Source organism: Tenrec ecaudatus, chromosome 4 (assembly GCF_050624435.1).
Source record: "Tenrec ecaudatus isolate mTenEca1 chromosome 4, mTenEca1.hap1, whole genome shotgun sequence".
NCBI lineage: Eukaryota > Metazoa > Chordata > Mammalia > Afrosoricida > Tenrecidae > Tenrec > Tenrec ecaudatus.
In genome coordinates, this window is record NC_134533.1 from 44,036,798 (window position 1) to 44,051,910 (window position 15,113).

General features: G+C 41.1%; 1 protein-coding gene across 1 annotated transcript in view; it reads left to right on the plus strand.

Annotated features, from left to right (window-relative positions):
- LGR4 (leucine rich repeat containing G protein-coupled receptor 4) overlaps positions 1–15,113 on the plus strand; it is a 134,808-nt gene that overhangs the window by 99,179 nt on the left and 20,516 nt on the right. The window contains exons 3-6 of the mRNA XM_075545965.1: positions 2,288–2,359; positions 6,405–6,476; positions 13,671–13,886; positions 14,719–14,790. Coding sequence (XP_075402080.1) covers positions 2,288–2,359; positions 6,405–6,476; positions 13,671–13,886; positions 14,719–14,790 — 432 coding nt within the window. The remainder of the gene's footprint in view (positions 1–2,287; positions 2,360–6,404; positions 6,477–13,670; positions 13,887–14,718; positions 14,791–15,113) is intronic.

Sequence of the window (15,113 nt, forward strand, 5' to 3'; positions counted from 1 at the left end):
TAACAATTGTGGTAGTTATATAATCTGGTGTCAACTTGAGACTGTTAAGAGTGAAGGGGTGGCAGTTTAGCCTACCAATCAGGTTACAGCTTGATGACCTCATTTGGAAGTGCTACAAGGATAATAGCTTACTGGAGGCAGGACACACACTCTGCAAGAAATTCCTGCTGACAAGACACATGGTGCTACACTGATGGCAGCCAAAGCCTTGGAGCTGGAGGAACCACATTGAGACCCACACCAGTGCTAACTTGCTTCCACTACCTCTGGATCCACAGACTTTCCACCGACTGGCCTGTAATCTTCCTGCATTTGGCATCATTGTATGTTCTGCATGAGTCTGAAGAGAAATTTATAAACTGATATTGGACATATGGGCTAATGTCAGACTTAAGGACTTGATGCGGACTGGGCTGGGATGCTTTCTTAATATACAATTGCTCTTTGATAAAAAGTTCTCTCACACATATGAGTGTCTCTCTCTCTCATACACTTATGAGTGGATTTGTTTCTCTAGTTCACCCAGACTAACACAGCAATTCATACATCAGTTTTATCAAGCACATTTGTACATATGTTACCATCATTATTTTCTAAATATTTACTTTCTACTTGAGCCCTTGGTATCAGCTTCTCTTTATTCCCCTCTCTCCTCTCCTCATGAACCCTTGATAAATTATGAATTATTATTTTCATACCTTAGGCCATCTGCTGTATCCCTTCACCCACATTTCTGTTGTTCATACCCCTGGTGGTGGCGGTGGGGGGGTTGTTATACATCGATTATTGCAATCGGTTCTCCCCTTACGCCCCACCTTCCCCCTACCCTCATGGTATCGCTACTCCCATTACTATTCCGGAGGGGTTTCTCTGTCCAGGATTCCGTGTGTCGAGAGCTCTTATCTGTACCAGCGTACATACTGTGGTCTAGTCAGATTTGTAAGGTAGCACTGGGGGCCAGACCTTTATTCTGAGATGTTTCTGGGCAGACTTGAATTTCCAACCTTTTGGTTAGCAGCTGCATGTGTTAGCTATTTGCACCACACAAGGAAGGTCTGGGCCGTGAGAGGCACTCATTTTGGTAATGCATTGATGATTAAGGCCCTGAGAAACCAGGGTGTTGATGGGGAGAATGGAAAGGACAGATGGAAAGATATAAACCTTTTAAATAAGGAAACAATATTACCAATAACTGTGTACCTTTGAGACAATGGCCTTAAATATATATATATATATATACACACACACACTAATATATATAAACACACTAATACATACATACAGAATCCAGCTGCTTGCCAGTTCACCGACCAAGCAGGACAGCAGGTGAGTCCTGTGTTTCATCCCAGGGATGCATATTTTCTTTTGGAAGTAAGTATTTGATAGCCTCCCTTCAGCTCACCGGTTACAAGTTGTGGGTTGGCCTCTGTTATAGCTGTTACTTCGTGCCCTTGGTTCAGCTTTTCTTCCTGGTTCTGTGCACCCAAGAAAATGGGAGGAAAACTGGGCTGACTCCTGAAGAATTAGGCTCGTATTAGATTTTATTTGAAAGTAAGAGAAGCGTGTTTAACCTGTCCTTTAAGGGGAACAAAAGTTGCTGTTGAGTCATTCCCCCCGTAGAACTTGACTCCATAGTTTCCAGTGACTGATGGTTTGGGGGCAGATCAGCAGGCTTTGCTGTGGTGGAGCCTCTGGACCGCCTGACCGCTCCAACCATTGAGTCAGTTGGAATTCAATCCAACCAAACACAGGTGCACAGAGGCCTTTGTTTTGTAAAGTTATGCCTGCACCGGCTTTCTCTCCCCCAGCCATTCGTCCTGAATGCACTGCCCTTGGTTATGCTGAGATATGCGCCTGCCTCAAAGGCATTCCGCCTTAGCCTGCCAGATTTGCTGGGATCTGCATGGCCACGCCCGTCTGCTGACCAGTAGCCTGTATTTATGAGGCATTTGGAAAACACCACAAGCTGCCCAGAGTGACCGTGAATAGCAAACTTAATGTGGTTTAATGTGTTTTGGCTTGCTTGACCTCACCAGAATAAAAAATGGGCCTGTTTAAGTGATTGTATTGGGAGTTAAAAAAAAAAAAATCCAGGGGCATTTATCCCTTTGTAAATATCCTGGGATCATTTTAGTAAAATATAAGCCCATGCTTAATGTCAGATAAACTTGACAAATGCTTACCATGGAGTTTTAATCAAAGATTAGGCTATTATGAGTTCTGAATGATAAGAGTCTGAATTGCTTTTTTTTTTCTTTTTCTCCTGCTGCCTTTTTTTTTCCCCTAGACGATTGGCTGGCAACGACCTTTCTTTTATCCACCCCAAAGCGTTGTCTGGGTTGAAAGAGCTCAAAGTTCTGTAAGTAATGCAATTTTAGAGTTTCACAGCTGGCTGTGTATTTTCTTTCTGCATCGTCAACATGCCTGGAGCTAGGTTAAGCACAGTTTCTTTTAGGTCAGGATTAAAAGATTTAAGGAGTGGCCAGTGGGAAGTGTGGGAGGCTAGAGTTGATTTCTGCAACCTTGTGTCTAGATAACAAACATTAAAACCCTAAACAGCAGGCATTCTGGCCTCCAGCGCCGCACAGTTGAAAGTCATGCTTTTTGAATGTCTAGTGCATCTATTTGAGACCATATCTAAGCTTCACTGGAAGGGTTTTGTTTCTACTGATTACACAGCTATTCAAAACAACCCCCCCACCCCCCGCCCCCCGCACTGCCATCAAGTTGGTGTCCACTCACAGCAACCCTACAGGACAGGGTAGGGTGGCCCCTCTGAGTTTGCGAGACTGCAAATCTTTACAGGTGTAGAAAACCTCAGCTTTCTCCCTTGGAGTGGCTCGTGGGTTGATGGAATGCCACCTGTGGTCAACAGCCAATACATAACCCATTACACCACCAGGATAGGGGTAAGAATGTATAAATAGCTGACCCTAAAGGAGAAAGGTTTACCAATACTCAACCAACCTCGCTGCCATCCACTCACCTCGGAGCCACAGGCACCCCAGAAGACAGAGTAGAACCAACCACCCCTGAGGTTTTTTGTAAATAAATCTTCACGGGAATAGAAAGCCTCCTCTTTATCCCAAGGAGTGACTAATGGTTTTGAACTGCTGGCCTTGCAGTTAGCAGCCCAACTAGCAACCCACTCTGCTACCACCAGGGACACAACATACGAAAGCCATTTTAGAACTAAGGGGATCGAGGGGCTTAGGATTTATGTAGCCCATGAGAGATGAGAAAATAAATAGTTGGCCTTAGTCAGGAGCTTAGAGTATGGTGGGTTAAAATCGGCAGTCTGGCTACCAGCCCCACTTCTGCCATTACTGCTAAGTCTGTAGAAGTCTAGGGTCTTTGATCTAGGGAGGCCTTCCATTCTCTGATTACAACTCATGTGAAGCAGTCATTTTATTAAAGTGTCTGGTAATAACTTCAGGCAAAAATGAAAAGAACTTCTTTGTTACTGTTCTTCAGAGTCTAACTTTATGCTTAAAGCCTGCTTGTCTCCTGGCCCACAGGCACTGAGGAATAATAGTAAAATTGGCTTTTCCTCTTACCCATGTTTCTGGGCTCTGCTTCATTTAATTTGAAAAGGACATTAAGGATTCCAATGAGTTTGTTTGTTATACCTCCCAATTAACTTGTTACACCTCCCAATTAACGTTAATTAACAAGCGATTCACCTCTGGATGCATTTACTGATCTTTGCCAAGAACTTTGGAAAATTCTGCCTGGCCAATCAACTGAAAGAGATCCACATTTTTATCTTTTACAAAGAAAGGTGATCACACAGGGCAGAAATTACCGAGCAGTAACCTTGATAGCACATGTAAGTAAAGTTTGGGGAAGATAACTTTAAAATGGTTGCGGCAGTACATGAACAGAACACTGCTCAGGATTCAAGCTAGATTCAGAAGAGGTCATGAACTGAGGATATCATTGCGGATCGCAGATGGGTCTTGGCGGAAAACTGACAATACCAGCAGTGTGTCTTATTATCTCTGCAAAGGCATCTGACTGTGTGGCTCAAAACCTTATGAATAAGATTGTGAAGAAGGAGGATTCCAGGAATTACACCTCATACATAGGACTAAAGGTACTAGGTAAGGATTATGGTGCTACGTGGTTTAAAATCAGGACAGGTTTTGCATCAAAGTTAATTGGTTAAATCAAAAGTATTACCACTAGTGTTCTCATTCATAAATACATGCTTTATTTCAAACAAAACATGTTTAACTGTGTCTGCAATCAGTGGATGGAAGCAAACAAGTTATTTGAGTAATACGCTTATCGTAGTTTTGCCAGAGTGCCTTCAGAAGGAAAAGAAATTGTGTCATGGAAAAATGATTTTGAGGTCAGGCTAATAACTTTTCACAAAACTCAAGTGGTTGTCTTCTCAAATCACAGATTCTCTGCAACAACTTTGCAGATTGCTGTGCTCCATAGAACAACAGCTCCTAGATGGATCAAGCCTCTTCAGGAAGATAACCCTCAAAAGTGAGCCAAGAGAAGGAAGCTCATCAACTTGGATGAATGAATGCCCTGGGACTAAAGTCCAAAAACTGGTAGAAGAACACCTTGGAATCATGGTTCCTACTGAGGTGGAGATCCCACATGATTTGCCATTTTCAGTGTCATGTGGACATCTTAGCCTCAGCCAGCTGTCGGCTATATGAGTGCACAGAACACCACACACAGATCAGCTGGCTCAAAGAATGGATTTGCCATTGGTCTTTCAGACAGGATCAAAGCTAACGGAGAAGTTGTTATTGTAACAAGGGACGGATCTTTGCTTAGCAAATACAGAGACCAAGGTCTCATCAGAACGGTGGCTTCTCTGAGGGGATCTTTTGGGCCAGTGAAATGGATGTCAGAGAGATCAACTCAGAAGATTATGACAGCTGTTTTTGTTATCCAGAGGAATAGTCGTGATAGACTTTCTCAAAGGACACAGGACGATCAGAGCAGTGTATTAAGACATTTTAAGTGAATTGAAAACGACACAGTGAGACAACGGTCAGAGCAGCCATGCGGAGGAATCTCCCCTCATTGCAATAATAGACCCGCTCACTCTGCAAAAGCAGCAAGAGCTGTCCTATGAGACCTTTTTGAGAACGTGCATCCCATCTACCCTACAGCCTTGCTCTTTGGTCTATAGACTTCTTTTTGTTCCTCGAACTCAAGAGAACTTTGTGAGTCCCTCAGAGATGCTGATGCTGCCATTTTGACATGGTGTCTATCACAGACTTGGAATCCTTCCTGGAACATTAGAGCCATAGAAACAGAACCTTCAACACTGAGTAGACCTTGACGAAGGGCATGTAGAGGAAGAGGAGCTTCACATTTTGAGATATATCGTTTTTGTTTAGTAAAGGTTTCTGTGGTTTTGTTTCAAACTGGACAGATCTGCTGCACAAGACCTTTTTAAAGTGTTAATGAGCAAAGTGTCACTTTGAGGAAGAAGGGACACCTGATCAAGCCATAGTGTATTCACCAACCCCCTAAACCTGTGACAACTGGGTATTGAATAAGGAAGACCTGAAAAAGAAGTGATGCATTTGCGCTCATGAGTTGGTAAGGAATATTGAATATACCATAGACTGCCAGAAGAGCAAGCAAATCTGCCTCGGAAGAAGTACAGCCGGAAGAGCGGATAAGGAGACTTCATCTGCAGCATTTGGGACATGGACACAGGAGGGGGCCAGTCCCTGAATACGGCCATCATGCTAGGTAAAGTAGAGGACCGTCAAGAAGGAGGAAGACCCTCAGTGAGCTTATTGACCCCATGCCTTCAGCAGCAGGCGCAAACAGAGCAATGGATGTGAATTCCTTTCTGTTTTACTTGAGCTCACCATGAATCAGATCCTATGGTACCTAATCACCACAAGGAGCCCTAGTAATGCAGTGGTTAAGTGCTCAGCTTCTAACCAGAGGTCATGGGAATCAATTAGCCACGCTGAGGGGGAGAGATGGATGTAGAAGTTTGTTCTGTAAAGATTACAGTCTTGGAAAACATGGGACAGGTGTTCTCTGCCCTACAGGTTATCGAGCATTCTGAGTTGGCTCAACACAATGGCTATAACTGTAGATCAGGGAATGTTAACTAGGGCGTCACAGTTCCTGAAAGTTCACCATTAGAAAAATGGGCTATAGCATCATTGGAAATGTGGGGTATCCATATTAGGATATGGTTTGGTATAGCTGGTTTCATTTCTGGCTTTATTATAACCGCTTCTTTCTTTTTTCAATTCTCTTGCCTCTAGTACTTTCTATCTCTTTCCCCCCCTTTTTGGTTATTGAAAATTTTTGAGGTTTGGGGTCCACAAAACTAAAGAAATGGTACTCAACTTTTCTAAAAATGGGTAAGAATTAGTTATTATTCACTAACCAAACTTTCCTTCCAGAACCCTCCAGAACAATCAGTTGAAAACTGTGCCCAGTGAAGCCATTCGAGGACTGAGCACCTTGCAGTCTTTGTAAGTAACTTTTCAGGTTTCTGTACTCCTTCCCAACCCCCTTGTTTTTAAGTATGCTTGACTTGTAATAAACTTCCCATGTAAAGTGTACAATTGGGTAAGTTTTGTCATATGTGTACAAGGGAGCTTCAAAAAACCCACGGAGAAAAGTGGAATTGAAGTTAATGAAATGTTTCCATGCACTTTCTTTCTTACAGCCTTGGAAACCCAGTGGGACAGTTGTATTCTGTCCTATAGACTTGTTATAGCTTAGAATCTATTGGACTGGCAGTGGATTTGTTGGTTTGGGGTTTGCTTATTATCCATAGATATTCGGTAGGCTCTTGGATATATGCTTTTAATGATTTGTTCAGAATTTTTTTAACAGAAATATGATTTTACTGACATTTTTTTTCTACCTGGAAAAAAAAACATCTTACAACCCTTGGACCTAAACTCATTAGACATATTAAATTGTTATTGTTTTCTTTCAATTCTTCAGAATTAATTTTCATTCAGGAGAGTCATACAGAGTTGTTGGTTGTATTTCCAACAAGGACTTAGTGATCAAAATAGTCATTCATTTTGTCTAGTATCATGAGGCTGCACATAGAAAAGATGGAAATCTCATTACATTTAACCACGTTGAATTTTACATCAAAGAAATTGCCAAGGTCACATGCAAATGGTTTTCCCCTAATTGTGAGCATTAAATCCATTAAATTTCACGTTATGTTAGTTGGTAACTTAGATAATTTAAGATGGCATATTTCACAGACATCACAGGTTTCCCCTTCCTCCAAAGCAATGCTTTAAAAAAAACCACACACTTAGTCCACTTTATCAAATATCCTATAATCTGACATGTTGTTTTGAAAGATTCTTAGGTGAACCCTCTGATGGTCCATGTAAGAGCCACAGCTAGGCCTTGGGCACTTTCCACAGGCCAGCTTGGATAGTATTCTGTGGGCCCTGGCCATTACTGGGCCCCATGAGGGCCAATGACTGACAGGCTGTGGGACCCCTTCTCCTATTCTTCCATCGTATCTTAGTCTGGTCCTGGTGAGTTTGGGGCAAGTCTATGGTGACTATGGGGATAACCTTGCAGAGTGGGCAGGAAGAGGCTAGTTAAGGGCCTGAGGGAATTGAGGGGGTTGGTGAGGGAAAGTGGGAGTAGAGGAGAGAAAGCAGGAGCTTGCATGGGGAGCTAATCAATACCTAACCCAAACCCCTGCCCCTGCAGACTCTGTCGAGGTGTGAAAGGAAAGGCTTCCCCCAATACTGCCCCATATTGGGGGCCCTTGATACGCTGTGAGATATGGCGGGGTAGGGGTGGACATAGAATAATTGTGATTTCGAATATGGACCTGGTCTTTGGAACCATGTTGGTAAGTGAGGAGTAGGGATACTGGATTCCTCATTCCTTGAGTGAGTTGCGCAATTGAAGGTATCTCCAAGGGGGGAGGATGGGAAAAGAGGGGTTAGGTTTTTGTCTTTTTCAAAAGGCATGGGGATGCACTGTATGCATCAGCACTTCAGCGAGCTGAGGGCTATGCCTGTTTTACTAAGCAGGAACTGCTCATGGGTTTGCTAGCATAGTGGGTGCGGTGGTCAAGTTAGATACAATTGAAATCCTGTCCTGGTGTAAAACAGTCTTATCAGCACTTGAGTCAGTTTGAAAATCTGATCTTCAGACTTGAATTACAGGAAAGATTTCCTTGTGGTTTTGAAGTAGTGCTTAAAGGAGCAAAGTTCATTAGAGGCTGAAGTTGACCAGAAATGGCTTCATGCAGAGAGAGAGAGAGAAAGACAGAGCAAGCCTATAAAACACAAAAATGTTGTTTTCATATTAATAAAAAGGTACATACTCCATCCCGCAAAACCATGAAAATGGGTAAAGCATTATCTGAACAAGTTATCAAAATATCACTAACCTCCACTAGTTTTTCTTTGCATTAGATTACATTCATATTGAATTGTAAAGCATTTCAAAGATTAAATTTTTTTTAGTCTTTACACAAGAGCAGAATTTCTTTACTCTTTTTCGAGTAGTAACTGGTGAAAAAGAGTTCACACTGTAATTCTTAGGTTATTTTTCAATTAGTCATGAGAAAAGGGGGGGCATTTGATCGCATAGAATAGGTTTTAAAGCATTTATGAGAATTATTTCATATCATATTGAGAACAAGAGATAAAAATGCTTGAGTGTGACTAAGATGTCAAGTTGGAGTTTTTACCACATATATTTTTGATCATCTGTTTATTTTCAATTTAGATTTTTTAATAACAATTTTTAAATTGTAAATTAGGTGGGGTTCAAATTGGATTTTGAGACTAGGAAATAGAAGTGCATTTTAAAGACAAAAATTGTAAGGGAATTCAGTTACTACATGGTGAACCTTTGGACCATGCCAGTGCCCTTGTAGGGGGTGTGGTTGCAATGTGGGATATAAACGGGAGAGTACCTTCTTCAGAAGCCATGTAATCTCCCTCCTTTCGTGCAGTATCTGATGCCCGTTAGCATCTACAAAAAGAATAAATTATTTTATTTTCTTGAACTATTAGGATGGATATTAATACAGTAATAAATCCACAGAAAAATGCCACAGTCCTTGTCCCCTTTCTTTCTTGGTCACTATAACACTTCGGTATTTAATTTGTATTTTTTATCCCCAACTGATGGATGAGTTTCTTTTTAATTGTCACCCCATCATTTTGTGCGTTGCCTGCCATGCCTGGATTGATTGAGCACGGACTCACTGCTGGAAGGAGAAATGATTTGGCAGTCCACCCAGCCTTCCGGTCCCTGATGTTTCTCCTTAGTCATAGATTCCTCCAACTTCCTTTCAGCTCACTCCCTAACTTTCCCTCCCAGCCTCCAAAGAATGGTGACTAACGAGTTGTAAATCTTTATAGGAGCAGGAAGCCGCATCTTTCTTCCCCGAGGAGCAGGTGGTGGGGTTCAAACTGCTGACTGAGAGGCTGGCAGCCCAACGTGTAACCAACTATGCCACCAGGGCTCCTTGATGAAAGAAACAAGTGGGGATATTTTGCCCCATTGGATGGTACGGTCCATATATACTCGAGTATAAGCTGACCTGAATATCAGCCAAGGCACCTAATTTTACCACAAAACTGCATTAAAAATGTGCTGAAAAACTCGGCTTATACATGAGCATATATCGTAATCCTTTTCAACGTCACGGAGTTATAGAAAGTGGGGCAGGTATTTTCTAGTCATTCTGTTGAAGCCCTAGGGTTTTTTGTTTTTTTTAAAGAAAAGGTGGGGAAAAAACAACAAACCACCCTCTCTCTTTGTGAAGCATTGATCTCAGTGTAAGTGCAAACTCTGCAGTTATGGGTGTGCCACCCCCTGGCATGTGAATTGAGGAATAAGGATTAACCATTTGAGTCACCACAAATCCTTTTCCAAATGAAATAATTTTATTTAAGAGTTCAGAGTTTTTTTCCCCCAAAGTTCTTCCTTTTAATCTTGTGTTTTGTGCCACTTTAAAATTTTGGCAATTTCTTAGTACAGAAGAAATAGGTTTATTGTGGTATTGTTTTGCATAAAAGCTTGCTGGATTACTGTTTTAGCTCCATACTCACTTATCTTGCTGAAAATGAAGGCTATTCTTTCTTTGATCATATAGCACATTCTAGAGCAGGCGTCCTCAAACTACAGCCCGTGGGCATTTATCCGGCCCGCCGGGTGTTTTTGCCCCGTTTGTTTTTTACTTCAAAAGGAATTTGTTCATAGGTTTGTTTGTTTTTTTAAATATAGTCTGGCCCTCCAATGGGTCTGAGGGACAGTGAACTGGCCCGTTTGAAAAGCTCGAGGACCCCTGCTCTATAGTCATGTAAATGTTGCATATGGCACTAACTTACCGTCATCAAGTCAATCCCCACCTTTTATAGGGTTTCTAAGGCTATAAACCTGTAGAAGTAGCTGGTGGACTTAAACCACCAATCTTGCGATTAGCAGTCCAGTGCTTACCTGACAGTGCCACCATGGCTTCTGTATATGCCCCCCCCCCTGGATTTATGTTAACAAAGGTATTGAAATGTTCCTTGTAGCAGTTTACCACTTACCGGTGAAAACCTTTAGAGGAAAGATTTCCTTTCAGAGGAGTATTTTGTGTATATTGGAAGGAACACTGCTGATGACTTTATTGAGTGTAAATGCTTGCTATCACCAGTTTATTAAAATAAGTGACTTGGGCTTTTGAAACCTGTAGAACTGGGAAAATTGAGAGCATTTCTACTTGTATTTCTTATTACTCTAACCCTTGACCTTACCGCTGGAGGCCTGCATGCTTTCCTTCTGATTGCATCTCTTCCCTCCCTCTCCCCTCCCTCTTGTCCATATCTCACTCTTTGGCTACCACCCAGGAGGTTGGAGGTTTGAGATCACCAAGTGTCTCCTTGGGAGACAGACCTGGCAGTCTGCTTCTGAAAAACGTGGATGAAACCCCTGTGGACACAGTTCAACTCTAACACACATGACTCCATGGCAGCTGCTAGGGTTTTTTTGGTGGGGGAAGGTGGGTAGAGGGTGTTCTAACCAGTCTGACCTGCTGGGAGTTGCTGGACCACACCCATTTGTTCTCTATCTTTGCTGTTTTGTTTTTCAAAAGAGCTCTGGTGGTGTGGTTACTCATTGGGCTATTAACCACAAGGTCAGTAGTTCGAAACCACTAGCCGCTCCTCAGGAGACAGTCAGCGCTTCCTACACCCACAGAGCTGCAGTCCTGGAATCACAGGGTCAGTTCTACCTTGTGCTATAGGATGACTATTAGTTGGCATTGATTCAATGGGAGTGAATTGAGTGAGATGGTGTTTTAAGGAGGTTTTTTCTTTTATGTTATAAATAGCTGGTTGCTTTTTTTCTCTTAATTGCTTATTGTACTTCTTAGGCACTCACTCTGGAATCATTTTCGTATTACATTTTGTGTGGCCACCCTCACCCCTCCAAGAATATCAGCCTCACGATTGCAGACGATATAATGCGTTTTATTTTATTTTTGTGTGTGTGCCTAACAAGGTGTTTAATTAAAAATGTGTTGAATGATTGAAAGATTATTAAGTAAGTTACAAGTATAACTAAATTACATTATTCAGCTTTAAGGTGTAGTTAATTGTATAATTTATTTAATTGTGTGTTCTGTGTCTTTCATTGCCCGAGTACAGGAGCTCTAAGAGACCATGAATTGTATTTGTGCATGTGTGTGTGTGTTTGTATGTGTGTGATTGAGCACATTCTTACCTATTCACTAAAGCTGTGGTTCTCAGCCTTCCTAATGCCGCGACCCTTCAATACAGTTCCTCATGTTGTGGTGACCCCCAACCATAAAATTATTTTCGTTGCTACTTCATCACTGTCATTTTGCTACTGCTATGAATCAGGCAACTCCTGTGAAAGGGCGGTTCGACCCCCAGGTTGAGAGCCGCTGCTCTAAAGCAAGTCTGCTGAGCAGCGCTGTCACTACTTTGACACCCTGTTATTGTGAGGACCCCTGTGCCTTCTTAAGGTCAGCTCTAGGAAGCCCGAGAAATGAACAGTTCTAAAACGTGTGTTTTCAGGAAGATGTTGAAGGCTGTGTTAGAACTGTCCTTGGGGCGCTTTTTCAGATAACTGTATCAGGGAGAACGCTTAGTCGAACCCCCACAGGAGCCAAGATGCGATGGATTTTGCTTCTGGTTTTAATCTGCCTCCAGGAGTTTCTCCTTGATGTCAAAGGTTAATGTTCTCAGCTGCTAACCAAAAGGTTAGAGGTGTTGGTTCACCTAGAGAGTCCTTGAGAGGCAAACCTGGCAGTCTGCTTCTGAAAAATCACTTCTTGAAAAGTCAGTAGCGGCGCACAGTGCTACTGACTCACATGTATGTGTTTGCTGTGTGTTGGACAGAATTGACTCAAGGACACCCCCCTCTGCCCCCCACCAGTCCCCCTTCCTCTTTTTCTCTAATCCGGCCTCAGGAAGTCCATTCTATCTGGGTTGACTGCAGTTAGCTAGGCGTTGGGGTTGAGCCCTTGTCTCCAAGGGAAAGGGAAGGTTATACCTGGAATAGAAGGTCAGATAGCACCAGGGGACTGGAGGTAGTATATATTTTAAATTACAAAAGTCACTATAAACCACAGAATTCCCTGAACTTGAGAGCTTTCAAGCTTTCTCTAAGACAAAAACAAAACACATGCTGTCATGGTGACTTTTCTTCTGTTCTTTGTGTTCCCTAACTTTAGCGAGCAGCCCAGCCCCGCTAGGTAGGCGTTCGAGTGGTACAGATACGTCCACAAGCGCGGGCTTCGGGAGGAACGTTGTGATTAGCCTGGCATTCACTCATCCCTCACCATATTAATACCGAGTGTCTCTGTGTTGAAAAGCAATTATTCCAATGATTGTACCTGGTCATGTGAACAATAACAATAAATTTAATTTTCCAGATTTTCAGCTGATGGCTTAATTTTATGTATGAGTTATGCCTATTCATAAGGTATCCTTAATTCCATCCTTTAGGGGGTAAAATTAACATTTAAACCCATAACAACATTGATCAGAATTAGCAGTTTAGTTTTTGCTGTGCACATTTGACCTTTTTTCCTAAAAAACTGTTAATTTTATCAAACTTAATTTTCAAAAGTACAAAGTGCTAACAGGAGAAGAAGGTTTTGCTATTACTGACAGTTCTATTTTTAACTTTTCTGATGGTCGGAAGAAGGAATAGGAATCAATTGAAATGATTTATTGCATATATATGAAAATATTTACTGAAACCTTTTGTTACCAAAACAGAACTAATATGGATATTAGTTCTAAAATTCATAGTAGTGTAGCTAGCTGCTAAATTGAATTTCTTTGGTCATTTAAAAGATATTTTGGGCAAGTATATTCTGAAACTTAAAATCCAAGTCTGAATGTTGTGAGTTCTTTTCCTTCAAAAATTACCCTTCCTTTATAAAGTTACTTATTAACCAAAGTTACTGGATTCAGATAAATCCCTTTGTTTTGTTTAGGAAGAGCTACTTTTTATTTACTGCTCCAGGAAAAGTTACTAGATTTCATTACAACTAACAGTGAAACTAAAGAAATAAGGGATGACATGGCCCTGGAAATTTTTATAATCCCTTTTTGTTTTAAGAGCATAGAAACTTATGGGCCTGGAATGGAGCCATTCCACTGGAGTTTGTTAGTCAACGTGGTTGTGTCTGTTGTCAGGCGCTTGGATGCCAACCATATTACCTCAGTCCCGGAGGACAGTTTCGAGGGACTTACCCAGTTGCGGCATCTGTGGCTGGATGACAACAGCCTGGCAGAGGTGCCCGTGCGCCCCCTCAGCAATCTTCCAACTCTGCAGGCACTGACTTTGGCGCTCAACAAAATCTCCAGCATCCCAGATTTTGCTTTCACCAACCTTTCAAGTCTGGTAGTTCTGTGAGTACCCACCCCTTTAATACCTTTTGAGTATATTTGTATTCATTTGGGGGAAATTAGTAAACGGTCTTATTGCCTATTCTTGTGCATTGTTACCACCTAGGAAAATTATTTCTGAGGATTAAATAAGTCTCTATGTATTTTTAAATAAACCTATTTTTAAAACAACAAAATAGGACCATTAGAAAATGATGTCTGATTACAACTTTTGAGCCTCCCTAATATCCAAGACCGTTTTTAATCATGGAATGAAATTGGGTCAATCGCCAGATATTTCTACCACTCCTTTTGTGTGACAGCAATGTATTCTATGCTTTCAAAAATGCTAAATTGTTTTGAATTGCAGTCAGAAAATATATTCTAGTGGTAGTTCATGTTTTTACTTTCTATTCAAAGAATACATGATCCCCAACTTGAACTACTGAAATATAATTCCTTTTGAAATCTTTAACAGATTCCTACGTGGGTACCAAGTGGAATTCTTTCTCTGCATTATTGCCTTTTCCCAGGGAAGCTGATAACACTTGCTGACTGTAATTCAGAGCTGATCATAGTTTTTGATATAATTAATTAAAAAATACTCTGCAATGTGCTTATCATTTTCCCACTAGATAAATTTCCCCTTGTCTAAAAGTATTTTGTGTTGAGTGGGTTTTAGTCTGTGTGATGTTTATTAAGAGCTAACTAGCTGTTCAATGATACTTGTTTTTTGTAGTTGTTGTTGAAATGTATAACTAAATCATTACTTTAAGACATCCCAATTTAGACATGTAACAATGATAATAGTTACTATCAAGAAATGTAAAACTGATTTTGTGCTTTCCTCTCTTAGACATCTCCATAACAATAAAATTAAAATCCTGGGTCAACACTGTTTTGATGGACTAGACAACCTGGAGACCTTGTAAGTATATTCAGATGTTGAGTTGTCAGATTTGTGGCTTTGGCACTGCATCTTGCTGAAAAGGGAAAAAGATATATTTGTTTTTGAATTCAACGCATTATTACTTTTTAAAAATTTATAAATAAATTCTTGTCCTCAAAATAACCCAGTAAGAAAGAATAATCAAAATTAATGCTTAAAAGAGTACGTAGTTTAAATTTCGTGCTTCTTTCAAAGAAACGCAGCTTGAGGTTAAAATTTAATGTGTAATAGTTTTAGAATTTTGAAGCTTATAAAATGAACTCTCAAATTCCATCCTCTTAATTCCATTTTTTTCATGAACT